Genomic DNA, 27,808 nt, shown 5'->3' with positions numbered 1-27,808 from the left:
CATTGAAGTCTTGAGGTCCTGCGTCTCATGCTGGGATTTGTATCTTCTCCCTTAGCCTTCATCCTGGTTCCTATTAAGATTTCGTTTTTCAAGCATGGGGTAAATAACGGCCTTACCCAGCAAATAAAGTCATCTCTTCACAGAGAGTAACACCCGTTGGTTATTAACGAGGTTAAATAATTTTTGTTAAGCTGTGGGCTGCCACTCCCTGACTTTGAAATGACTGTGGTGTGATTAAAATATAATTGCATTGTCCATGGAACCAACTGTGCTGTTGTTGATATTGACGGCATCAGAACAGTTCACAGCGAATATGCAAGCATAAGAACATGCTACATTCGCTTCAGTTTTGTGAATGGCACAAGATCATTCACCACAGTGCAATTAAAAAAATCAACCTCTAATCCACTAGAGTTGTTTTAGGACGTTGGTTTTGTCCTCTTGACATCTGGACACATAGGGGTCTTCTTTCCCTTAAACCTTGTTCATCCTAATCACATTAAATGTTAATTTATTACCTTTTGACTGAGTGCAAGCACCATCAACATATTGCCTATAAGAAAAAATGTCTTACCGCACAAGAGGTTGAAAGATTGCACGGTGAACTTTTAGACATTGAACTTTTACTGTGAGGATGCACCTAAGGAAAAGTTTTAATATTAAATGGGAATTACGTTTTTATATGAGAAAAAATGTGATGCCAAATAAGACAGTTAAATATCAGATTACACACTAGAGAGTTGGAAGGCTTGATTTGTGATTTGTTTTTACTTTTAACTTGGTTATCAAAAATTAAATGTTCATGCTTTAAAAATATATATATCAGTAGTCACAAACGTGTGATTCTCACAAATTAAAAAGCCCGAATTTAAAGCCATTACACATAGTGTAAGAAGCACAAGGTTTAGAATAAATGCCCTGTATTCTTCCTCCAAGTTAGCAAAAGTCAACCATGCCTTACGACCTCAGATAACCTTTATATTACCATTCAGGTGGGGATTTGTTGCTTAACTAATAGGGTTTTATTTCAAACTTTATTCAGGCACCTGTCTGGCACCGGTGCTGCCAAACCTTCCTAACTTACTGGTTTTTAAAGATGAGTGAGGCTTTGAGGGAATATGACAGAAATCAGGATGACCTTTTTTGAAGTATCCCATCCAGCCCTGGTATAAAAATGAGAAACACGATTGTGCGGATGTGCTACAGAGCTGAAGTCAGGGCCATGCCTGGCAGGAAAATGTGTCCAGCAGTAAGTGGAGAGGGGGAAAGGAGCTTTGCAGCTTGGCTAACAGCTGCTTGGGATTCCTTCCAGCCAGTCGGAAGCAAAGTTCGCACGTAGGTGAGCTGACAGCAGGCTCGGATGAAGCCTTGGTTCCAGTGAGCTAGGTTTTCCGGGTTCCCTGCGAGGCAAAGAGGAACGACAGAGACTGCCACGACCGGGCGCCAAAGCTCCGATCAGATCCCAGGAAAGGAGACTTCTTGCTCAGCAAACTGTCCGTGGCTGCGCCCATGGACCCCAGCTACAACGTACCTTTTCCCCAGGCACTTTCAGTGACCCTGCACGCAGTAAAAGCTCAGATTAATTTTCTTTCCATTTTCCACCGAGACTCAAATATCTACTGCCCTATCTTTAGCTCTCCGCCCTCCTCGCCCTTCCTTCGAATGTCCCTGCCAGCAAATGCCTCAATTTGCAGCACCCGGCACAGAGCCGGTTTAATGGTTTAATGCGCTCCAGGATTTGCTGGCCAAAACTCCTCACTGAGGGGTGGCTGCGAGTCTCAGCCATCTCTGCAATTTAGCCCTTTCCACTTTGCAGACAGAAATGCATCAAGAGAAGAGCGGCCTCAATGACCCTCACCACCCGGTGGCGAGAATCTAGGTTCCCGGGTTTCGCTCCGGTGCAACCGCACCGCCCTGGCTCCGCCGCGGCAAGCTGGGTAAGAGCTCGAGAGCTCCCGAGCCACCCTGGGTGCTGGCCCCTGCCGGGCATGCTCAGTGCGCGTCCTGAAAACAGCTCTCCCGGGACCGGGATCGTTCCTCCAGGTTTTCGCGGCTGCCGAGGGGCGCTGGGGAGGGGGAGGCTGAAGACAGTCAGCGCCTTGTTCCGCGCCCCCTCCCGCAGCCCTCTGCAGCCTCCCGCACTGCAAGATGCTGGCCAATCAGGACCCGGGGGTGGGGCCTCGGCCGTCACGCCCTCCCTCTGGGCTTATTGAGAGTTATATCAAGAAATTCAGTTCAGAGAGAGGAGAGAGAGGAGAGGGAGAAGGAGAGGGGGGCAGAAGAGAAGGGGAAAACGAAGAGTACGCGAGGTAGGAAGGAGAGCCTCAGTCTCTTAAGCGCGAAAGGACTCACGGATTAAGAATTTGCCGGGCAATTGGCACCCCGGGAAAACATCCAGAAAATCACCATCACCCAACTCTGACGTTTCCTACTAGAAGTTAGAGACTTCAGCAGTATTGCCATCGGATGCAAATGGTAGGCTGGATGCGGTGGGATACACTCCGGAGCTGAAGAAGTGCAATTGGATGTGGTGTGCGTTAAATACCAGAAGAGCCCAGACCCAGTGGGTAAAAGCGAGGAAATGTGGAGAGAATGACTAACGACAAATCTGTGAATTTGTTCTCGGGAGTTGCTAATTTGCCAGCCCGAAGCCACACATTTTACAAGGAGGAAACGTTTTGCTGCTTCTGAATTCTCCCCAAACTGGTGCTACCAGATGCATGGCTTTCTATGTGTTGGAGCAAATCCTTCTTAACTGCAGCCTACCGGGAAAGGGGCAAGGTTGAGGCAACTAATGTAAGTGTAAAGTTTCTCGTATTAACAATTCGAAATGCCGTCTTTAGTTGTGTCCTCGGTGTAGATGAGAGGTGTTTGTAATTGGGTAGCTGGCTAGGGCAGAGCTCGCCTACTGGGTTGTATCTGCATCCCCACCTGCACCACTCAGCTGGAACTAATCGCGGGCATCAGCTACTGTGTAGCCTAATGCAGATAAGATTAGAGCCTGGGAACTGACCAGTTTTACTCCGGTGGGTAGCTGACTGGAGCCTTGCACCCATTTAAACTGCAGTTAGAGGGGCATCTGAGCGGAAGTTCTCCTACGTGTGTTACCGGGTTGCGGTATTTATGTGTAGCAAATGTTACTAATATTCTAATGAGACACCGGATTAAGAAACTGCATTTTTGTTCTTTTATGCTCAATAGAAAAAAATACCGTGATGTTACATAGGAATGTTGGCTGTGTTTCACTTCCATCCCGGCATGCTGGTCCACCTCTGTGATAAGCAATTGTCTATTAGGATACGTTTTTTAAAAAGTTTTAATGTGTTTATTTATCTCAACGGGGGCAATGTGGAAATATGGAGAAAGAAGAGCACCCTCTGAGGAAGAAATGTCAAGTCTTGGTTTTGTGCTTTGAGGCAATGAGAAACCGTAGTGGCCAGTGACTACTGCTGTTGCTGCGGCTGCAGCAGCATGTCCGAATGCTCATTTTCCAGGAGGGTTGGATTATGAGACAGTTTGAAGAACTGGGAGGAAGGAAAAGCAGTCTTTTGAGAGGAGGAGATGACTCAGTGTGGCAGAGAAGAAAACACATCATATCTAACATGTGACAAAGCAGTTGGCAGCAATCATAGCTAAATACTTGAGCTCTTTCCATGGCAAACAACTAGGGGAGGTGGGCTAGAGAACAGGAGGAGGGTTAAATGGGGGGGTAGGGGAAAGCAAAATAAGAATGCACGCTTTGAATTAAACAGTGTTATAAAAAAACAAAACAAAACAGTGTGGGGGTGGGGGGATTCCAGGTAAAAATAGCTGCTGCTGTACTTAATTCAAAAGTAGATGAATTTCATTTTCTCTGGGCAAATGCAACAAGCAGGGGATATTCAGTGATGTGGCCACAGAGTTAACTTGCAAACTGTGGCAGAGCAAACTGCCATGTTTACTAATATGCAGGGAGAGTGAGCTTCGATGTTTTGGTGACTGTGCTTTCATTTACTGAAGAATAATATTGTCTGTACAATTGTGTTGACAGTGGCTGTCTCCACATAAGAGATGAGATGTAATGCCTCCTCCTCCTCCTCCTCCTCCTCCAGTCCATGCACACGTCCTCTTGCAATTCGTGCATCACTCCTCAGTGGGAACCTTTAAACTCTAAAATCCAGGAAAAGAACATAAAGACATTATCATGGACCTGAGGGATTTTTACCTGTTGGCTGCTCTGATTGCCTGTTTAAGGCTGGATTCCGCAATAGCTCAAGAACTTATTTACACTATTAGAGAGGAATTGCCTGAAAATGTGCCCATAGGAAATATACCAAAGGATCTGAATATTTCTCACATCAATGCTGCCACGGGGACCAGTGCCAGCCTTGTCTACAGACTGGTTTCGAAAGCTGGGGATGCCCCTCTGGTGAAAGTATCGAGTAGCACTGGGGAGATTTTCACAACCTCCAACAGAATAGACAGAGAGAAACTCTGCGCCGGAGCTTCTTACGCTGAGGAGAACGAGTGCTTCTTTGAACTTGAAGTGGTCATCCTCCCCAATGACTTTTTCAGGCTGATCAAAATCAAGATCATTGTCAAGGATACCAATGATAATGCCCCCATGTTTCCATCTCCTGTCATCAATATTTCCATCCCAGAGAACACTTTGATCAACAGCCGCTTTCCAATCCCATCAGCCACAGACCCTGACACGGGCTTCAATGGGGTACAGCATTATGAATTACTAAATGGACAGAGTGTTTTTGGACTGGATATCGTGGAAACTCCGGAGGGAGAAAAGTGGCCGCAATTGATTGTTCAGCAGAACTTGGATAGAGAACAAAAAGATACCTATGTGATGAAAATCAAAGTGGAGGATGGGGGCACGCCACAGAAATCCAGCACAGCCATTCTCCAGGTCACAGTAAGTGATGTCAATGACAACAGGCCAGTGTTTAAGGAGGGTCAAGTAGAAGTGCATATTCCAGAGAATGCTCCTGTGGGGACCTCTGTCATTCAGCTCCATGCCACTGATGCAGACATAGGCAGTAATGCTGAAATCCGGTATATTTTTGGTGCCCAGGTCGCCCCTGCAACCAAAAGACTCTTTGCTTTAAATAACACAACTGGGCTGATAACAGTTCAGAGGTCTTTAGATAGGGAAGAGACAGCCATTCACAAAGTGACAGTGCTGGCTAGTGATGGCAGCTCCACTCCTGCCAGAGCCACCGTGACCATCAATGTCACAGATGTAAATGATAACCCTCCGAACATAGACCTCAGGTACATTATAAGTCCCATCAATGGCACAGTGTATCTCTCTGAGAAAGACCCTGTCAATACAAAGATTGCCCTCATTACAGTTTCAGATAAGGACACAGATGTGAATGGCAAAGTGATCTGTTTTATTGAAAGAGAGGTCCCATTTCATCTGAAGGCAGTATATGACAACCAGTATCTGCTAGAGACCTCTTCTTTGCTGGACTATGAGGGCACCAAAGAATTCAGCTTTAAAATCGTTGCCTCTGATTCGGGGAAGCCCAGTTTGAATCAGACTGCCCTAGTAAGGGTTAAGCTTGAGGATGAAAATGACAACCCACCAATTTTCAACCAGCCTGTAATTGAGCTGTCAGTTTCCGAAAACAACCGACGTGGGTTATACTTAACAACTATTAGTGCTACAGATGAAGACAGTGGGAAAAATGCAGACATTGTTTATCAGCTAGGACCGAATGCCTCCTTCTTTGATCTGGACAGAAAGACAGGAGTTTTGACAGCCTCCAGAGTCTTTAACAGGGAGGAACAAGAGCGGTTCATTTTTACAGTAACTGCCAGGGACAATGGGACCCCTCCCCTCCAGAGCCAAGCAGCAGTGATAGTTACTGTTCTGGATGAGAATGACAATAGCCCCAAGTTTACTCACAATCACTTTCAGTTTTTTGTGTCTGAGAATCTGCCAAAGTATAGTACTGTGGGGGTAATCACAGTGACAGATGAAGACGCTGGAGAGAATAAAGCTGTGACTCTTTCCATTCTAAATGACAATGAAAATTTTGTGTTGGATCCCTATTCGGGAGTCATAAAGTCCAATGTCTCCTTTGATAGAGAGCAGCAGAGTTCCTACACGTTTGACGTCAAAGCCACCGATGGAGGACAGCCACCACGGTCCTCTACTGCAAAAGTAACTATCAATGTCATGGATGTCAATGACAATAGTCCAGTTGTCATTTCTCCACCATCCAACACCTCCTTTAAGTTGGTGCCCCTCTCAGCCATTCCCGGTTCTGTGGTTGCTGAAGTGTTTGCGGTTGATATTGACACCGGAATGAATGCAGAACTCAAGTATACCATAGTGAGCGGGAACAACAAGGGATTATTTCGGATTGATCCAGTAACAGGCAATATCACCTTAGAAGAGAAGCCAGCACCTACTGATGTGGGCCTGCACCGTCTTGTGGTCAACATAAGTGACCTGGGGTACCCTAAGGCTTTGCACACTCTTGTGCTGGTATTTCTTTATGTGAACGACACTGCTGGAAACACCTCATACATATATGACTTGATCCGTAGGACTATGGAGACCCCGCTGGACAGGAACATAGGAGATAGTGGTCAACCTTATCAGAACGAGGACTATCTCACCATCATGATTGCCATCGTTGCTGGGGCCATGGTGGTCATCGTTGTGATCTTTGTCACAGTGCTGGTGCGCTGTCGCCATGCATCAAGGTTCAAGGCCGCTCAGAGGAGCAAACAAGGGGCTGAATGGATGTCCCCAAACCAGGAGAATAAACAAAATAAGAAAAAGAAACGGAAGAAAAGAAAGTCGCCCAAGAGTTCTCTTTTGAACTTTGTTACTATCGAAGAGTCCAAACCGGATGATGCAGTTCATGAACCTATCAATGGGACCATAAGCCTGCCTGCCGAGCTGGAGGAACAGAGTATAGGAAGATTTGACTGGGGCCCAGCCCCTCCAACAACCTTCAAGCCTAACAGCCCTGACCTGGCCAAGCACTACAAATCTGCCTCTCCTCAGCCTGCTTTTCATCTCAAACCTGACACTCCAGTTTCCGTGAAAAAGCACCACGTCATTCAAGAGCTCCCGTTGGACAACACCTTTGTTGGGGGCTGCGACACTCTTTCCAAACGCTCCTCCACTAGTTCAGATCACTTCAGTGCCTCAGAGTGCAGCTCCCAAGGAGGCTTCAAGACAAAGGGCCCCTTACACACCAGACAGGTAAACGAGCACTTTTACTGGTCTATAAGTACTGCATACAAGTGCCCAGTCAACCAGTATTAACGTGCCAGTGTGTGTATTGTTTTGGTCTAACTTTAGCTTAGTTATGAAGAGGGAAAAAAAAAAAAACTTGACCCCTTTTTAAAATTCCTCTGGGGCTCAGTCAAGAATTTTTAGAACAGCTTTGAAATTTCTGAGTTCTGAGAATTATTTAACCTCCCAGTTTCCTTCAAATGGCAAAAGATGAAAAGAGGAAATTATTCCAAAATGTCCCGAGATAATGTTTGCTCAAGAAGAAAACCCATCCTGATTTGCCCAATTCTGCTCCTGGGGCTTCCAAATTACTGACTTCAAGATTTTTCACATTACCTTTTGATCTAAAAAGTCACCTTCAAGTATCAAGTTTAAATGACACTTGAAGGTCTGACATCTCTCTCTCATGCTGGAGCTGTGGTCACTAAAGGGGTTAAGGTTTTTTTTTTTATTACTTTTTTTTAACACAGTAAAAAAAGAGCGAGTAGGATATTAAGTGTACATCAGCTGTGAAGCACATGATTATTGATTGATTGCATCTAAGCCATATAGAAAGACTACTCCTTGATTTCAAGTTATTTTATTGTAATATAGTAAGGCTGGAGCTTTCTTAGAACGATTTTCAGTGTCCATAATGGTCATATATGAAAAGAAAAGAAGAAAATACAAGGGGAATGCTTTCTCTCTAATATTACTAATTTATACAGAAAAGAAGGATTCCATTGTAAATACTTTCTCATCTTAGTAATGCATAAGTGATCTGTCATAACTCATTTTAAACTGTGAAAGATGCCATATGAAGAGGGATTAAGAGGCTGAGAAACCTCATATTTCAACCAAATCCAGAATTAGTTTTTCTTAGGTCTAATAATTCCTTGTTAATAAAGATTTAAATGCAGTCCTGTCTAATTTATTTCTTTGGTGCTTCTCTGTTGCCACAAAATTTGAATGTCGATAATAGCCTGTAGATGGCACTAGGGTATCATGTCCCCTGTGCTGGCCAGGTGCCAATCCTGCAGTAGCTGGGAAGATGGGGGAGGGAAGGATCAAGCTGGTAGTACAGGCAAAGATACCTTTTATTTAATGATAGTTCCTCTGGAGCCACTAGCATTTAAGTTCATTTGTTTGCTCTTTAGTGAGTTGCTCTCAGCACATCAAGTTTCTAGGATTTTGGAAGCCACTCTCTGTTATTAGGAGTCCATCTCTGTTGGTGGCCCATACACCACCTTGCTAACCAATTAAAAACATGAATATCAAAAAAAAAAAAACAAAAAACAAAAACAGGTAAAGCAAAATTAACAGAATTGTCTTGGTGAGTCTTTGGGAAATCAAAAAGGTTTTTTGTTGTTGTTGTTTTGTTTTGTGAAGTTGTGATAGAGTAGTGTATCTTACAGAAACTGTTTCCCCTTGTAAATCCTGTAGCTGCTCTGTAATGACTTTGAGACTTCATGACAATAAGGTGTAAAAAATGATTTTTATTAGTCAATCACACAGTACCCTAAGAATATTAAGTATAATTCTTATTATTATGAATGTAAGATCTCCTTTTGTACACAGAGCAATTAAGTACACAGAGCATTGTTGCAGAACATCTGAGTAAACCTGAGATACACAACCTGAAAGAACCTAACAGTTTTGAAGTCCTAGAGAAATCTTTTAGTTGGAAGTGGAAGTCCGAAGGATAGCTCAGTTTCAGGCTAATCTTATCGTTTGAGAAGAGAGTGTTTTTATGACTTGGAAATTGTCCAAGCATAAACAAGATTTTTTTTTTTAAAGTTGTTTAATAGTTTATTATGGCAAGAAAAATAACCGCTGAAACTAAGTGGACTTAGTGAGGAAGTTTCTGTATCAATGAAGAATGATGTGGTGTGCTTTTATATCATTCCTTGAAAAGAACTAGTATAAACAGAAGTGTTTTCTGTGAGATATAAAATCGGTTTCCCAAGGAGAGTTACTTGTCTACCTTCGCATATGATCAAACCTTTCACCTCAGTGTATGGGAATTGCCAGCAAGGTCTAAGCCGAAATCTTTTAAATTTTTTCCATAGTTATTGAACTTAAATATGACACAAGGACACAAATGCTAGTCAGATGTGTTTCAGCAGTTTTTGAAAGCATCTTCTGAGGAAGCTTGGTTTATCATAAAGACATTTGTTTATATATGACATAGTCTTACTGACAGGATGATGAGGAACTCACAAACTGAATCTATGGTATGTTTCAGACCCACCTTTTGATCATGAGGCATTTTGTAGCTTTCTTGTACACATTCTAAGGTTGAAAGTTACCTGTAACTAACTCCCATGGAAAATAGCTATTGAAAAGGTAATCTTTATGTCTTTTAGAGGCTTTCATAACAAAAAAACTAAAAATATAGTAGTCACTTTGGAGGAAATAAATCTTGGAAATCATTAGAGAGGTGATGGCAGTGGACAGAGGCATAGACACAATGTTGGAGTGACAGGGTGTTTTCTAAAAATGAAAGACAAATTATATATAGCTTCCTAAAATTGTACTCACTGAACTCTATGATAACTCTGGAAGATGTTTCTGTTAAACAAGAACAAATACGTGGATTTTTTTTCTTGTTTAACTCCTCTGTTTCAATAGTAACCCTTATTTTATTACAGGAGATTCAACTCCTGTAGTTTACAACACTGAAAATGTAAATTTTATTACTCCAAATTTTAATCACACAGATGTACTATCTAATACATGATATGTGAAGGTTTTTTTTTTTTTTTTTTTTTAGTAAATGGGCATGGCTGCCTTAAATGGACTCCTTTAGCACTTGTGGTGCTTGTTGAGCTGTGTAAAGTGGAAGAATCTTGAATAAAAGTTTACCAAATTTAAATACCACTACTTTGTAAGTCCTGCCTTTAACAAGACTCCTTTTGATTTCATGCTACTGGTTGAAGGGTGGAAAAGTGCAAGACCTTTGAGTAAAAGGTTATTTAAGTACCACTACTTTATATTGTCTTCATGAAAACGCACCCACCATCTTGTTCCTACATCCTGAGCTGGTCGGTGAGGTAGTGACTCCTAGTTTGTCTGACACTTTCTCTTTCCCTGTGGGTTTGCATGTAATGCATGAGATAATTGTGAATTAGATCCCTGTATTGACTCTATCTTACTAAGCTGTTTTAAATTTCACTGTAACATTTCTATCCTTTATTCTGCCACGAAATTTTCAGAAAAGAAATGAATACTGTCCTCTATATAGTTTTAAGCAAAGGATCATGTAAAAATCAAAGCAAACTTCCCTGCTGTAGACTGAAATTATGTCAACACTCTAAATTCCAACTGGTTGCTTCACAATCAAGTTGTTTCTGGTTTTGCCTGAAAGAAGAGAGAAAGCTCTCCTGGATATAACAAAGTTTAAAAATATAAATTTTCAAAGGCATTATGTCTGAAAAATCAATAGAGTCTCTCTTAAAACAGAGTTTGGTATTTATCTAGACTAGTTCTGGTCCACTGCTACTGGGTCAGACCTTGAAAATACCTAGCTAACAATTTCTATGTGAGGATGCATTCCGCTCGTCAAAGGACCATTCTGTGAGATTCAGCATTAGTGAATTAGAACAAGGCATGCTCTCCTTTTCTTTTCATGGTATCATATCCAACAGACCTGTTTTTTCACATCTCCACTTTGCCCACTTATTGACAGCTGTTTTATTGTAGCTGGAGGCTTTACAGTAAGCTGTTTATTGCTGTTTCCCAACTTGGTTGACAGCGTTTGGGGAATTAATTTTCTTGATCCCATGTGGTTTGTTTTCTCCAGTGGGAGGGTGGGGGAATAAATGAAAATGTTAACATAAAGAACAGTGGTCTATTTACATTTGACAAGTTCTTTAAGTAATCAAACAATCTATAAAGGTTCCACCAGAGTTTGGTTTTGAGTAAACAGCCATATTTAATTTTCTAAATGAAATGCTCATTTCAGAGCTTAAACATCCTGACATGAACGTTTTATGCTTTAAAGTATTTGCTCAGATGCACATTTATGTATAGATTGAAGAATTTATACATTGGAAATGTGTAGACAAGCTGTACTCAAGCGGATGTGTGTGCTTTTACCGTCGCAAAGGGAATTGCTTCAGTTCCTGATCATTTAGAGATGCTATATTACATTTGTGATTACTTTTCATTTTTGAGGAATCCACCACAATCGGTACTGCAATGTTATTATGACATGTGGAACACATAAGGCAGTAACACGGTGATATTTAGAGCTGTCAGAAAGACAAAACTGCAACTGAGAGTGAAGTGGGGGGAAAGGCAGTCTAACGTGTGGCCTGCAAGAACTTAAGCATGTTTTCATCTGCTGAATTTTTGATGCACAACCAGGCATGATTGTGCATGGCATATCATGGAAAATTTACCCCTACCTCAAAATCAAGCAATTTTGAAAGCTGTGAATTTTAATGCCCCTCCTCCCTTGATAGCTTCTGTTAGTGTGATATGCTGTGGCCCACATTTAGGATGTAAAATATAACCCCTTGGAGACTGATGTAGACTTCATAGGTAAAAATGAGTTGGTCACTAATCTTGGCAACCACTTCTCTTGAACTTTTAACTGGGACGTTTGATGTTCTGGTTTCTTTCCCCACTGTATAGTTCGATGAGGTTCCTTATAAGTTGTATCATTAATTCCTAGTCATATTAAGGGAAATAGATTTTTGAAAAAATGTCCACTATATTAAACAGCCTTTTTAGGGTGCAATTATGTACATAATATTTATAAACATGCAGGTAATTTCTATAGTTACAATGTTCTTATAACTACCCAAACTGTGCTTTCTCATCTCTCATGGTTCTAACCACATATGCCCGCATTGGGAAAGAACAGGTGCTGGCTCATTAAAATGACCTTGTGAGTCTGTAGATAAAGTGCAGAGAGGGATCACTGGCCTAGAGTACCCAATGCTCATATCCTGGCATTGAAAAAAAAAAACCAACCTGGAAATGTTGCAGTTATAACAATATTCCATTTTATTTTTTATGTATGAACACCTTCATTATTTAATTGCAGGCTATAATTTTCTTGTTAGCGTGGCATAAATTAAAAGACATAAAATAGATAACTGAGTTCAAATGAAAGAATTAAAGCTTACAGTGGGATTTCTTTACCATCCATTGTAACTTACATCAAATCTGTGAATCACAACTCAAATATTGCAACCGGCAGTTTTATGGGTTTTTTTCAGGAACATTATTTTAGATTGTAAGGGATGAGAGTAGGTTCTTAAGATACTATTTCCATGTAAGTTTAGTTTCAGCAATTACTTTTATTCCCTGCTTTATTTATTTTTTAAGTTCTATGGTTAGAGGATTCTGGATTGCCACCAAGTGTCAAGAGCTTAATCTTGTGTTGTTCCATCTGTCCAAGGCTAAGTGTTTGCACTGCACTGGCCTGCATATCCTGATTTGATTTTTTTTTTTCTGGTTTGGCTCTGCTAGAGGTAAAGGCTTAGTGTTTCTGTATTTATGAACAAAACAATGAAAATGCTTCTTTTCTGGACTGTTTAACGCTTGTACTTAAAATCCTTGAGGCCTAAGACTTTCTGCATGTGCAAGTATAAGCTACCTTCTTCATGGTCTTAGGTTTTTCAGGTAGTATGTTACATGGTAGCTTATTGGGTCACTAAGAATTATATGCTGTGGATATTCTTCTTTCTTAATATTAACATTCAAATAATACTCTATCTGAATTCCTATACATTGTAGCCCTTTTATTTATCTCAGGTTTGTTAGTGAAAAATTGGGACTGCAAATCAGGAAAGAAATACTACTATACAGATACGTGGTCTCACAAAACTCAGAGTATTTAAGTAATCATGCTAATAACTTGAATATTTTAAGAAGAACATACACTATAGAAGTAAATTATTGCTATAACGTAGAAATATAATCCCCTCATGTATATGAAGAGATGCATCCACTCCAGTATTTAAAATATTATCTGTTCTTAGTTCAGATAACTGCTAAAACTGTCAAACATTTCATTTAAAAAGGAATGCATGCCTTTTTGCCTTTGTTTGATATAATCGGATTGGCTGTCAGTCTTCAGAAACATACAACTTGAAAGACATATTACTGTGATTGACATTTAACTTCATATTTACCTCCCCTTTTCCTATAAGCCAAGATTCATGAATTCAAACTTCCTATGTGAGATAAACAACTGGTTTTTAATAGAGTGTTATAACAGAAAGTAGATAACAGTCTACTGTTTTAAACTTAAGTTTTAAGTTTTCACACTTACATATCCAAATCAGTGTGACTCCTATAGATAAGAGTAGAGGCAGAATTAGTAGAGCCTTCAAGGTTATAATATGTAATTCAAAAGAAGCCAGAATCCTGGCACATGCATTAGAGATCTATTTACATGTATAGCCAGTAAGACCTATAAGAATATTTTCTGATCATCTTCACTAGTAGTTTATAGAGCATGTGTTGCTTTGTAAACTGTGGACATGGTAGAAGCGGATCCAGCAGGGATAATGGAAACCAGGGAGGACAAGAAAGCACATCTGACTGCTTCTTATTCATTCTATATAAATTATTCAAGCATATGTGAGCAAAGAGGTGTGATACTTGTTCTTGAATGGACATCATTATGTAGAATTTCACCAGGTACACTAACGTGTGCAGGATTCTAATTATATTGGCTCTAGGGGAGAATAGGAATTTTGTCAATTTTTCTTGCTTGTATAATGTCTTTGGTTTGATGTCCTTCCATAGTCTTTGCTGACAAACCATCTTTGCGTTTCAGTAATGTGCATCTTTACTACCGTCCAGTTCCAAGCCTTTTTCAATCTCTCAGCAGTTGATTAAGAAACTCTCTAATCCCTTTTAGAACTCCAAGAAGCAATGGTGGCTGGGGCTTTGGTTCTTTAAGCTTCCACTGTAGTGGTGTGAAGGGTTGTTACTGAGCAGCTGTTTGCGCATGTCTCCCTGCCAGCCACTTAGACACATTTTTTTTTCTTCCTAATCTTCAGCATTCATCCTGAGAATATTTATTTTAGTTGGAAATAAGCATACCAGTGATAGAAGTTTGGGATTCACCTCCAGATGAATACCATCACAGACCAGGAAGCCCCGACGACACATTTTGTATAGATCTGTATGAACACAGTGAACCCTTCATAAGCTCTTAGATTGCAGGAAATCAGTGTTGAAAATTAAGTAGGGTTTTAAAGATTTGCAAAGTAGAGAGCTTTGTAGAATGCTGGAATTGCAGGTGCCTATTAAATATAAAGTAAAGGCTTTGTAATACAACCAGCTAACACGTTTCCCTCCACATTAGAGTGATTTATAGCCTAAAGAATTAGGTTTGCCCATTTTTTTTTTCAAATGCAGACACATTGGATATATTCAAAAGAATGAAAATCTCAGACATGCCTTAGAGTGAGCAGGTTTCCTCTTTGATGTTCCTGATTCTGAAGAACAGATGATCCAGGAGTGCGGGCACTTTATTGGAGATGCCTCTGATGCCCATGATTTGGGCCTTCACTTCTCCTACAAAAGCACTCTCAAATTTGTGAATAGAATCAGCTCTGACTGAATTAAAAATGAAAGCCCTTGATATCTCGAAACATATTTCAAGCAATTTGTAGAATTCCTTTCTTCCTCATTTTCAAATGTTGTATATCCATCCCATGATTTTTTAGTCCAGGCATGTATAGATTTTATACATTTACCTCCATGACAGTGTTGAGAAAATGGCTGGCAGTTCACTAATACTTGATGTTGCAGACTAGGGTGCTTACATTCAAAATTGTGGGAATGACCATACGTACTTCAAAATAGTTACAAATATGCTTTTAATTTAAAAAACTTTTTCTTTTTTTGCTTCCATGTAAATCATGTGAGGCTCACAATCCGAACATGGCAAAGTGGCTGGCTCTTTTTATCATGATTACTTTGGGAAACAAAAGACTAGCAATCACAATGCAGAGAGTGAAACTTTTTACTTCTTCCCCCATTTCCTCATTAAACAAACATCAATAAGGAGGAAATAGAAGCAGGAGGCATTATGAGATGAAGCTGTATCTTTCAAAGAAAGGAAATGTCTTCTGCTGACAGTAGTTCCGTAGTAGATCTTCTCTGAGAAAAAAGGGTACTACTGGTGCTTTTTTGGATTCTGAGGACACAACCAATCTGGGCCTCTGTGTGATAACAGCTGCATGCTGAGGACTTTCAAATACTCAGCTACACAGGATTCTGCAGGAGACTGTGTAGATGGTACAAGTGACAAATGGAGACAAAATGGAGTGTGCTCTGAGATGTGAGTTGATGCCCTCCTGGGTCATATATTCATGTTATTGAACTGATTTTCACATTGGAAATCCTGAGACACAATGGCCTTTTCTCTCTATCAGCTGAGAATGAACCTGTGCTAACAACTTTTCTTTGCTCTGTGTCTTATCAATTCCCTAGATGGAAGACATTCATTTGTGTTATTTAGCATAATTTCAGCTTCTCAGCATCTCAGTTGATTTTAAATGGTCTATATTGTTTCTCTAGATCTCTTTACCATAAACATAAGTATATAAACATAAACGCACATGCACCCAGAGAGGTAAATATCTTGACAGTATACATAAAGTGCCTAATAAACTTCATAACATCCCCTTCCTTTTTCAAAATACCAGAGAAGCCCTCTAATTTTTTTCCATTTTTATTTTTATTTTTTTATTTTTTGCTTCGCTCACTATGCATTTTTTATTAGATATTTTTAAATTTACATTTCAAATATTATTCCCTTCCCTGGTTTTCCCTCCGAAAACCTCTTATTCTCTCCCCCACCACCCCTGCTCACCAACCCACCCAATCCCTCTTCCTAGTCCTGGCATTCCCCTACACTGGGTCATTGAGCCCTCACAGGACCAAGGACCTCTTCTCCTATTGATGTCAGACTAGGCCATCCTCCACTACATATGCAGCTGGAGCCATGGGTCCATGAGTCCTCCCATGTTTTTTTTTGCAAACCCTCAATTTGAAGTTAATTTTTCATTCACTACTCTTAAAATTTTCCTTTCTTCATTCATGTCTTTCCTAATAAGTAGGCATAATATTTTGTTTTTATTGTACCTAGGTTAAAAATGTTTTGTCCCAGCATATTCAAATTTCCTAAATAAAAGCTGATAGAGTTTATGTGATAATTGGCTATATTTTTGCCTCAAAATTCAAATAAGTATGAACATTAACTTGCAGCAATATAAAATCAGTGACGATCTCTGCGGTGTCTTAGCATGATTTGAAGCCTTCTTTTCAGTCTTGGCAGGAAGATATTTCGCAAATACAGTGACAGAAAAATATGTTCATTACACTGATGGTTTTTTAAATAGGTAATAATTGACAAAAACACTTTGATACTTGACATCTCTTATTTTAGACAATCCAATTTTGCTTGAGGTAAGGGTTATTGACTTCTGGGTAGTACTAGGAGCAATGAGCCTCAGGGTTTAAAGTTTTCCTGCAAGGCTGTCTGCTCCTAGCAGGACAGTGCATCCTCTCCAGCTGGCAAAGGCCTACCTCAGGTAAATAGCCAAGATGGTACAAAGCACAGACCTGGTTTTAGTGTCAAAGGTCAATGCAGGCATTCTGCAGACTGAAGCATTACTATTGGCAGTATAGGAGTTAAGGAGAACTGTAGTGACTTCTCCAGAGTGTCAATGTGACTCACTTACATTTCTTTACCCTTACATGAACTTTCAGTAGTGATGACTGAAGGGAACTGAATTGATGAGGATCTGAGAGAACTTCTGAGAGAGTTTTGAATTTAAACTTAATCCTGGTATCATACTTTTCATTTATATTTTGTCTACAAAATTGTGTAAGAGGACACAAACGTTCTTAGGCCATTTACATTTCCCACCATCTAAGTTTATTTGACATGCCCAACTTGCTTTTTTCTTATGTAACAGTAGGTGTGTCCATTACATTATATACCAAGGCTTCCAAGATGGGAAGGGTGAAAGAGGAATCCTCTCATTGCATCTTCGCGTTTGTATTGTTTTCTTTCTTTTCTTTTCTTTTTTCCTCTTCTCATTGATATGACAAAATATGGACAAGATCAAACTAAGGCAAGAAGCAAAAGTTTATATTGGTTCATAGTCTGAGGGCAGTGCTCATCAAGATAGGAAAGGTATGGCAAGAGGGACAAGAAGCAGCTGGTCAGATTACACCTTCAGGCTGGAGACCGAGGTACTTGAATGCTTGTGTCAGCATACCATCTACTCTATTCCTTCTGGGATTCCAATCTTTGTGATTTCCTTAATTTAAAAACACACTGTGTAAGCAAACTAGTTGAAAGTATTTCTCCAAGGTGAGACTGGATTCTAACAGGTTGGCAGTCAGTATTAACTATCACAGTATTTAGATGGAATGCATACTGAGTGTTTTCCCCAAAATATAATGCCCACTGAATTTGTGTTGTTCCCTGGTTGAGAAAGGTAGGAAAAGATACAGGCAAAGGTGCCATGCAGTTTTTCTTAGCGCACTCATTGGTAAAGTAGAAAATGCACTAGAATCTAACAAGTGCTCTATAAAAGGAAGCAAAATAGTAATTGAATAGTGATTAATGCAGTGTCTGGTTACTATATTAATTTTAGAAAGATAAATTTAGTGTCTAATAGAACTCAGAGGATTCTTACATGCTGAAGCTTCAAATGTGCCTTTGAGATGATTTGACCTATTTAATTCATTTTTTTAAGCTAATAAATTGGAGACCATAGAAATAATTTGATATTTGTCATAGCAGAAATGACTGGATGATCTACTATATGAAAATGTTGTCATTATTAATACAGCATTGCATCACCTAGCCAGTAGAAATAGGCCCTTGATTTCTCTGTTCCATGGACATATGTATACTTATTAAGATTATTGTGAAGTTAAGTTTGCAAACATCAACCAGCTATGGAGTATGTTCTTCAGGCACTCCAGGACTGTCTTCCATCTCTTTTGTCTACATAGCAGCTCCACACTGACAGAGGTACCCAGTTTACTTAACAGATGAATATTCTTTTAATTTTGCTTATAATTGTTTTTTTTTACTGTATTTTTAAATAATTTCCTGTAGGTATGACTTTGCATTCATCTACTTTTCCTTTAACATCATTTTCATAATTAGATGTTATAAGTAGTTGATCTGTAACAACATGGAATACAATGCATAAAATGCTTTGCTTTGATCTTATTTCTCATTATTTTGTCTGTGAAATTACTTCACCTTTTCTCCTTTAGTATTTTACCTGTACCCGTTTCAGTTGTCTGCCACATTTAAAATCATCTTGTTCCTCTTAGCACTTGTTATTAATGGAGTTCTTTGTCTATTACCCATAGGAGCGGCCCCCACCTGGGGATTTTCACCTCTCACATCACTCCTATTACAAAACAACATATAAAACCAAATCTGTTGCACAGTCAGTACTTAACGCAGCTGGAATCATTTGAATCCTGCTGGTTCTTGCTTCCAATTATTCCATAGACTAGAAAGCATCTCTGTTGAAGTAACAGCATCCACCTCATAAGCAAACTCGCTGAAATGTCTGTGAATATATGGATCATGTTTCTAGAATTTGCCAAAGTGATGTCAGAAGTCGAATGTCCAACAGCTCTTACTACTTTTTAATTTTAATATAATATATTTTGATCTATGAGTAAGTTATTAATGACTGACTATTCAAATTTGTGGTCTGTGAGTATGTGGATGACATAGATATTAATAATGACAAAATATAAAAACATAGCACAATAGGATTTTACCTAAAGATACCATTTTTAATACACTAGGCTAAAATAGTTTCCTTCTTCTTAACAGCTAAAAGCATCAAGATGAAATTAAAATTTGTGACTAAAATCAAAGCAAAGTACAGTGGAAGTTTGTAACTAATTATTTTTATTAACCATATAGGAAATTACTATAGCCAAATTTGAATTGATTTCTTATGACTTTGATTATGAAAATGAAAATTTTAATATGTCACTGGCTTTCACCACACCTGAGTGACATTTTGGATTGGCCTTTGGTTTAATTCTAATCTCTTATCAGCCAGTATCTCCTAAGTGACTTTAAAACAAAACAAAACATAAAAATAATTATTGACCATTATTGCTTGTGTTCGATAATATCCAAAATCCATGGGGAAATAGCACAGCTTCATTTAGACTTCATGTTTCACATTAACATGAGTGTCTATAGACATGGATATACCTGATGCCGTTTTCAGTTCTACAGAATGTGATCCTTTAGTTGTCCAATAAACTCTTTTCAATCCTACACAACTACTCAGTCAAAAGGACACTCAATAAGGCATACTGTAAATGGTAAAATGTACTCTAAGGGTTTGGAGTCTTTGTTTAATTTGAAATATATAGCATTCTCATGGACTCTCTTAATGTAACTACATGGGATATATTCCTATCATCTATCTATCTATCTATCTATCTATCTATCTATCTATCTATCTATCTATCTATCCATCTATATCTATCTATCCATCTATCTATCCATCTGTCCATCCAGCTACCTGTCTATCTATCTCCCATATACATACTATATACAGCATTATTTGTATTTCTGTGCTTGCTACACATAGCGAAATGACAATTAAGTCAGTCCAACTCATGGTGTCCATGCTTATAATATCCACTCGTTAGGGGAGAGTTCCAGCAATACTGTTTAAATTCCATTCCACGTAATGATCACAAATATAGTCTAGAAACAGGCTCACTTGGCTTCTCAGAAAATAGTATAATTTTTTTGTTTCCTAATACTTACTGGATGTAAATCTGACAAGTATACACTGTTCAGCCTTTACTGTAGCTTAATAAACTATATCATGTTTTCATTCATGTTTGTCAAAACTTATTTCAGAGTAGTGTCTCCTAATTCTTTAGACTCTTTAAAATTATTTGGTAGAAGAATTATGAAGATTGGCTATGTGGTCTACTAATATAAACTGCATACACACATATACACACATAAACATATATATATATATATATATATATATGCACATATACACATATACATACATATACACACATATACATATAAACACACACACATATATATGCACCTATACATGCACATCTACACATATACACACATAAACATGCATAAACATACACATACACACACATCCTTTTTGGTTTTCATTTGTTTAGTAGGAAGTCTGAACTGTGTTTAACAATAGTGCCACACAAAAAGATTTTTTTTTAAGATTCATGACTTTGCTTAAAATATTTCAGTGTATTTAATCACAAATTTTCGTTATGTAACGATGAGTACTGTCTCAGTTTTAAATGGTGTCTTTTTTTTTTAATATACTTTCAATATCTCCCATTTTTTACAAAAAAAAAAAAAAGCTCTAGGAGATCTGGTCTTTCAAGGGGACAATAAAAATCTAAGATCTATTGCTCTAATTATAGGGATACTAGCTTTAAATTTATCCTGCAGTTAATTTAGAAAGAAATGGGCTCCTTTATCCCTAAAGCCTATATTCCTTCTACAGGCCAGGATGTTCATGAAATATGGTTGCAGCTAAGACCTCAGTATTTTACCTGTATAAAATTACCCCATTTACTGTTTTAGCAGTTGAATGAAACCCATTGTATACACTGGAAATGTTGAGTAGTGACCTAAGTCAAATTAGACAATCGTTCTAAAACAGAATGAAGATGGACATTGAAACAGTATCTTGGCAGGGACTATTTAAAATCACAGCATTCTGCAGAAGCAGGTTCGATGCTGAAAGAACATACAGTTAACATAGACATGGAATATAGTCATCAAACTCTGGCTGGTATATGTTTTGTCTAATTGGCTTTTTCCTCCAGATGGTTGTCATTTGGGCAAGTCCATTTTCTTATGAATATTTATTGCAATATTTCAGGGAATCAGTGTAATACCATAAATGTTAAAAAGAAGGGGACCTTCATTATATATGTTTTATTCTAATGTTGAAAACATTCATACCCTGAAACTTTGTTTTTCTGTCATCACAGAAGGAGGTATCACAGTTGGGTTTTACGTTTAGGCAAGGCATAGAGTTAATTTTAACTCATTCATTTCTAAGACACTAAATTACATAAGGATGCATGTCCTTATATAAGCCAGTCTTTCCACAATTATAGTATCATTTGAGGGAAAATCTTTGTTTTATGAAAAAGAAAAACTACAGGTCCCCACCTGTGCATTCTTGTGCAAATGTATTTGAAAAAACAAAAACCTTCACTGCCAGAAAACGTTCTATTTTAATTGCAATTAGACTTCTCTGATAACCACCAAGCTGGTGCCTAACTCTAAAAGGATCTTTCCAACTGTTCTGTGGCTGCTTAGGCAACTATCACCAAGTAATTACTATAATTAAATGAACTACAAAATTGAAACCTGTTAAAATATTCAGAGCTCAGGAATAAAATGTAAAACACACTTGTTAATTAAATACATTAATTGAAATATAAATAAGTTTTTTTGGGAATCATAAATGAATTAGTATGAGCAGTTATATAAAAATTTGTACCTCATTTTTGATTAATGTGAAAATATTGACAGTTTGGTAAACTAAATTAGAACCAATGAACAGGATAGTGTGAATTTAATCAGGGGGTACATCTAAACAGAGGTTGGCAGGCAAACCACATGTGTATCCCTCTCTGTTATTAACTCTTTCCAAAAGTAATTAGACCTATGCCAATTGCTACATTGATCACAATAATCACCAAATTTTCCATTTTCATATGTTTTCAGGTACATGCTTCTTCTTATTTACTTCAGTTTTTGTGTTGCATTAATAAATAAAATTAGCCAGATGTAGTTATTAAATTCAGTACATGTAAATTCATTCCTTCAAAATGTTGCTATACATTAATATATCTACTTGGTTTCAGTTGTATATACTATAATCCACTTTTCCTTTACTAAAATTTCACTAGATGCTATGAGAATTTGCTTTCTGACTTGAAAATTAGATGGAAAAATTACATAATCAGGCCCACAATTTTCTACTCTATCATCAAACATTGAACTATGGCCTTTACATGTCTTAAGGAGCTATCACTCCTTGGCTTCCTCATGCTACCCAGTATCCATTTGGCCTATTTTTTCCTATTATCAGTTGATGGATGTTCAAATTATTCAAATCTATGTTAACATGGACCCAAAACATTCAATCAAGAGTGAATTCCAGGGCTCTGTCTCTGCTGACAGTGAAAGAGATGTAGTATTGACACAGATGTTATGATCATGCATTGCTCCTTCACCATGTAGAGCAAACCAATAGCTTTATCTTCATGATGTAATCTTCTTAATTTTTTTCCCATTTTAAACCTAATTGTTTTTGTTCCACCCAAATCACAAATGACAAATTACAAAATGAAAGTATAAGGCTAAGTGTACAGTTTAGTAGTAAGTGATTTATTGTGTATATGCAAGGCCTTACATTTTATCCCAACAAAGCCAAATACAATTAAAAACATAAAATCTTAGCAAACAGTTGGAATATGTAGTAATAACTAAAATATAATCAATTTAAAATAGAAATGGTACTGTAATAGTTTTTCTTAGTATATTACTTTTATCATGATTTACCTATCTTTAGACATGAAGATAAATTTAATATTTTAACAGATAATTTTTGTATACAGTATTGACATAAGAATATATAAAACATTATTAGTTTTGACTGATTAGCTATAAGTACAGAGCCTAAGAGAACTAAAACAACTAAGGTTCATTCATATTATAGGCAGCAAAGTTCATCCAAAAACATAGAATGAAAATACAGAATATTTAGAATTGTCAGCTGATTACTGAAGAAAAGCAATGTTTACAATAACAAAGAAATATGGTCATGAACATAAATATCTCTATGAAATTTTGATTATGATGGGAGAATTATAGGTCCAGCCATGCTACATGGTTCTTTTAAAGCTAAAGACACTTATTATATTATATTCTAAGTTCCCCTCTTTATGTTTTAAGAAAAACACTGAAAATTCCTTCCTTAAAATGTCCAGGCATTTCAATTTTGAACCAGGAAGGACATGCAGATGTGGCAAGCAAATCTTACAGGAATCATGAATTCAGGAACTTTTCAATGGATCCCGTGTATTTTCTTATGGTGTATCCATCAGCATGTCAAGGAGATGTGACACTCAAATACAACACTTTGGAGAAAGCTTTGTTGTAAGCTTCAATACATAAAAATTAAGTAATTATTTTAATACCTTCCATTAGTGTTAGATTTCAGAACAAAACAATGGATGTCGTTATTTTTCAGAAAACCCCTATAATATAAAGCTTCATTTAAAGTGATGTTAATTCAACTTGGACGAAAAATCTAATGGGTACTTTTTAGTCTTCAATAACCAATGCCAATTGGAAATAAGGAACATGAATGGAATGGTTCTGGTTATATATATCCAGTAGCTATGACAAAGCATCGGTTCTGCATCTTGATACCTTTGTCTCTTTCTATGCAAGTCTTTTTGTTACTGATACTTCAGATCTTTGCTTGGAGAAAGCCTTCTGTCACAACAAGAATCTCCCAGTTTGTAGTGGGGCAGTACATTTCACCTACTTAGTGCTTCCTTTTTTTCAGTAATTTTTAGTTAGTTGTAGTACATGTCATCATATCAACGACAATATGAGAAACGTCATCATAGAGTCAAGTGATTTAATCAGCGTGTGTGACACCTCAATGGTTTCCTCATCCAACACTTGGGAAGACTTTAAGGGCAAGTCTTAGATTTATTACATATATTTGTCCCCAAAGGTAGACACAACATTGCTGCTAAATACTAAACAGCATATAAATGTGTCTTGTTAGGCAATGGCCAAAATTATCACTGGGCTTTATGTACTTATTATGCTTTCAGTGAGTAGCAGGCAGGCGATCATATACTTTGTGGATTCCTGGTTATTACTATTAAAATCCCCCAATTATTTAAAGGTACTAATGAATGTAATGACAAATTATAAATAATACAAATAACACAAGATCAGATTAAGAGGAAAAGGTAAGTTTTGGAATTAAATATACCGTAGATTTTGGGACTATAATTGCTTGAATAAAATGTAAATAGACTCTGGCAAGATAAGAAGATGGACAGTCAAGTTATAAAATTCTGTGAGTTCACAGAGCCTTTGTCAGAGAGAGCCATTCTGTGAACAATAGGGCAAATCACAGCTCTGTGATTAATCAAATCAGTTCTCCATTGTGGAAGTACAAAGAGATGAAACCATATGATCTCATTTGAAATTGGATGCTTGTAGCCTAATGAACTTGTGTGGACTATGCTTTCCAATATTTTGGCTGGAAAGGAAATAAATTCATTAGGAATTTAGACAAAAGCAATGTGGTATAGTCATAAGAGAATTGCAGAACTTTTTCCAAGGGAAAGGCTAACCTTGAATCTATAAATAAAATGTTACTAGTATTGTGTTATTAAAACCAATTATTGATTATTTTAGGATGATTAGTCATCGTTAAAAATTAGGACATTGTTTCAAACATACAAAACTAAGTTTCCAAAATAATCTATAATAATTTCAGCTAAATACGATCTGATTTCACAAGGATGCAGAGGGAGTTTGTGTCTCTCACAGAAAGGTTCCAGTTTTCAGGTTGGTAGTATTATCTTTGAGTTTTAAGAAAATCATTGTGCAGTGGTTTTTTTTTTTTTTTCTTTTTTCAACACCAGAGCATTGAAATAGTTAATTTCATTGGGTGTTTATATGTTATCCTTAGCATTTTTACATGTACTAAGTTGTAAGCTATAACTGACTATTTCCATACAGATAGATACTCTTAAATTGTACTCTAATTTCCAACTACAGAAGGGCAAATGATGTGACCCAGGATCCAGGGTTAAGAAGTGGGGAGCATCTAAGATTGCTTCTTTAGCTATCTGGTTTTGTTTGTTTTTGTTTTTATTTTGTTTTAGCTTCTAAACAACACTCTATCATGCTATTACAGAAACTTCATTGAAAAAAGTAAAACTGTAGTGCACCCAGAGATGTCCTTACACCAAAGACAGTAATTGGGGTGAGGATATGTGAACTCAGAGTTACTCTTTTCTAGCTTTACTTTGTCCTAATGACATCATGGTAAAACTCTACCTTAGTCATGGGAGATACTTTTCAGTTTACAATGAGAACTCACAAACTGGGCATAGTAAAAGAAGTAATTAGCATGTGTGCCTTTTAAGCAGTAGGATTCTAGTGTGCGATTATTTTTCCCCTCTTGTTGAAAGAGTGGAATTTAACAGTGAATTTAAAACAATTTGTTCATCTCTAAATAGAACAGCATTTGTAATTGTTCTTATTTTAAACAACTCTTCATATCAGGGGAAAGTTCTAGAGGAGATGGAAGGTCAGATTTTAATGATAAAAAGTAGGTCTCACTTTACTACTAGACTGCAATTAGCATTTCTTTTTTTCCCCACATTTCTTTTTTCTTTTTTTCTCCTTTCCTAGTTTTGTTATTTTCTGCTTTTAATTTTTTTTATTCCAGCCTCACCTGTAAGTTCCCAAGAAACACCAACCCTTGTTCTCTTCAATAAAAATTTTCCAGCTCTCACCACCCTGAGTCTCCCCAACTCACTCTGTCACACACTGAAGATGCATTCCCGTGTCCATTTAAGCACAATACATTCTAAATTTTTTTACTATTTTATAGTATTGTTAGTTCTTAGTTTCTTTTATTTATTGGTTATTTTATTTATTTACATTTCAAATATTATCCCCATTACCGGTTTATCCTCCACAAACCTCCTAGTTCTTAGTTTCTTAGAATATTTTTCCAGCTTTATCCCTGAAAATCAAAAATGCTTCTTTTATATATTTCTATAATACCATATTACCAGCTGCTTATTCTTCCCCTGTTATAATTTTAATAACATGTTCTAAATTTCTTTTTAGTCACACATTGAACTTATAAGATCCCTCTGAGATCTACAACATACTATCCTAGAAATATACTAAAATTAGATTGGTTTTTTTGGTTAAATCTTACATTGGATGCATTCTGATAAAACATTTGAGTGATAATGCTACGGGTTTAGTTGGTGGTAAATTTGAAGGTACAAATAGCTTAGTGGGAATCATTTAAACAATTCTTTTTGGTAAAGGAGGTGAATCCTTAGCATAGCATCCTTACCTTTTGTCTAGTATGTTTCTGGATATGTATCACGGGATGGCTTGATCAACACCATTCCTATTTAAAACCCCCATACCTGTCATGGTCATACAAGAAAAAGAAAAAGAAGTAACCATGCTTGCAGCCATCCATTGGACTCAGCACAGAGTCCCCAGTGAAGGAGCTAGAAGAAAGACCCAAGGAGCTAAAGGGGCTTGCAGCTCCATAGGAGGAACAACAATATGAACTAACCAGTACCCCCAGAGCTCCCAGGGATTAAAGCACCAAAGAGTACACATGTTGGAACTCATGGCTCCAGCTGCATATGTAGCAGAGGATGGCCTAGTCGGTCATCAATGGGAGGAAAGGTCCTTGGTCCTCTTGGTTCTCTTGGTGAAGATTCTATGACCCAGTGCAGGGGAATACCAGGGTCAGGAAGCAGGAGTGGGTGGGTTGGTGAGCAGGGGGAGGGGAGTAGAGAAACCAGGAAAGGGGGTTACATTTAAAATGTAAATAAAGAAATTATCTAATAAAAAAAGAAAAGTACATATTTGATATAACACAATTTAAGAAGACTAATTTGTGATGCAAAGCACATATAGTTTTAAATCTTGAGTTGCTTACATTGTAGTTGTGAGGACTCAGCTGTTTTCTGCTTTTCATGTTCTAAAATTTGAACTGAAAGCTACTATGAGTTAGAAATGTTTTGATAATATCAATCGTCATAAAATTTATATCATCTTTATTTTGGAGCAACACAGAGGCTATTGATTAAGGTGCATTTTCTGCTTTGATGGCAAACATATTGTTTATTAGGTGTTAGATTTAGGTAAGGGCATATTATTAGATTGGCATTGTAATTAAGCTGGAGTTTAGGGTTTTTTGTTTTGGAAACTTTAATTTTTAAGTTACAAACTCAAATTCACATAGAGATATTAGCTTTTGATCTCAGTGTTACCACTAAATTGGAATGCAATTGGTACTGGAGTTGTGAGGAAGAACTTCCCTTGCTTTGGGTATCATGATCAGAGAGACGTTAATTTCTTTAAAGCTATACATTTTGATGGAGCTCAGTTTTAATTATATGCGGAAAGTCATCTTTTAAAATAATCTCTTTGCAAGTGTACTTTGAGACTATAGGTTTGGTTGCTGTTTGTTAGACTGTCCTGATATCATTCCTTCGGGAAGTATGAAAACAATACTCTTGTGCAGACATTAATAAAATCTAAAATAATGCATCAATATACGTTTCTCAGTAACTTGAATATATATCTACCCTTTTCCTATTTCAGGAGACTAAGCTTATTAATTGTTATGAAAATACTAAATTACTTTTTACATTGGCATCATGTACATTGGATTTGCCCTGCCCTTGAACCTATTCTTAATGATTGTAACATGC

The 27,808-nt window shown here is 37.5% G+C and overlaps 1 protein-coding gene across 5 annotated transcripts in view; it reads left to right on the top strand.

The window, feature by feature from the left end:
• Nucleotides 1-2,232: 2,232 nt before the first annotated feature.
• Pcdh9 (protocadherin 9) overlaps nt 2,233-27,808 on the top strand; it is an 844,061-nt gene continuing 818,485 nt past the window's right edge. For all 5 annotated transcript variants that reach the window (XM_021181288.1, XM_021181287.1, XM_021181285.1 and 2 more), the window contains exons 1-2: nt 2,233-2,796; nt 4,031-7,219. In XM_021181288.1, the coding sequence (XP_021036947.1) occupies nt 4,184-7,219 (3,036 nt within the window). In that variant the 5' untranslated portion in view covers nt 2,233-2,796; nt 4,031-4,183. The remainder of the gene's footprint in view (nt 2,797-4,030; nt 7,220-27,808) is intronic.

Source organism: Mus caroli, chromosome 14 (assembly GCF_900094665.2).
Source record: "Mus caroli chromosome 14, CAROLI_EIJ_v1.1, whole genome shotgun sequence".
Taxonomy (NCBI): Eukaryota; Metazoa; Chordata; class Mammalia; order Rodentia; family Muridae; genus Mus; species Mus caroli.
This window is presented reverse-complemented; position numbering and strand designations above follow the sequence as displayed.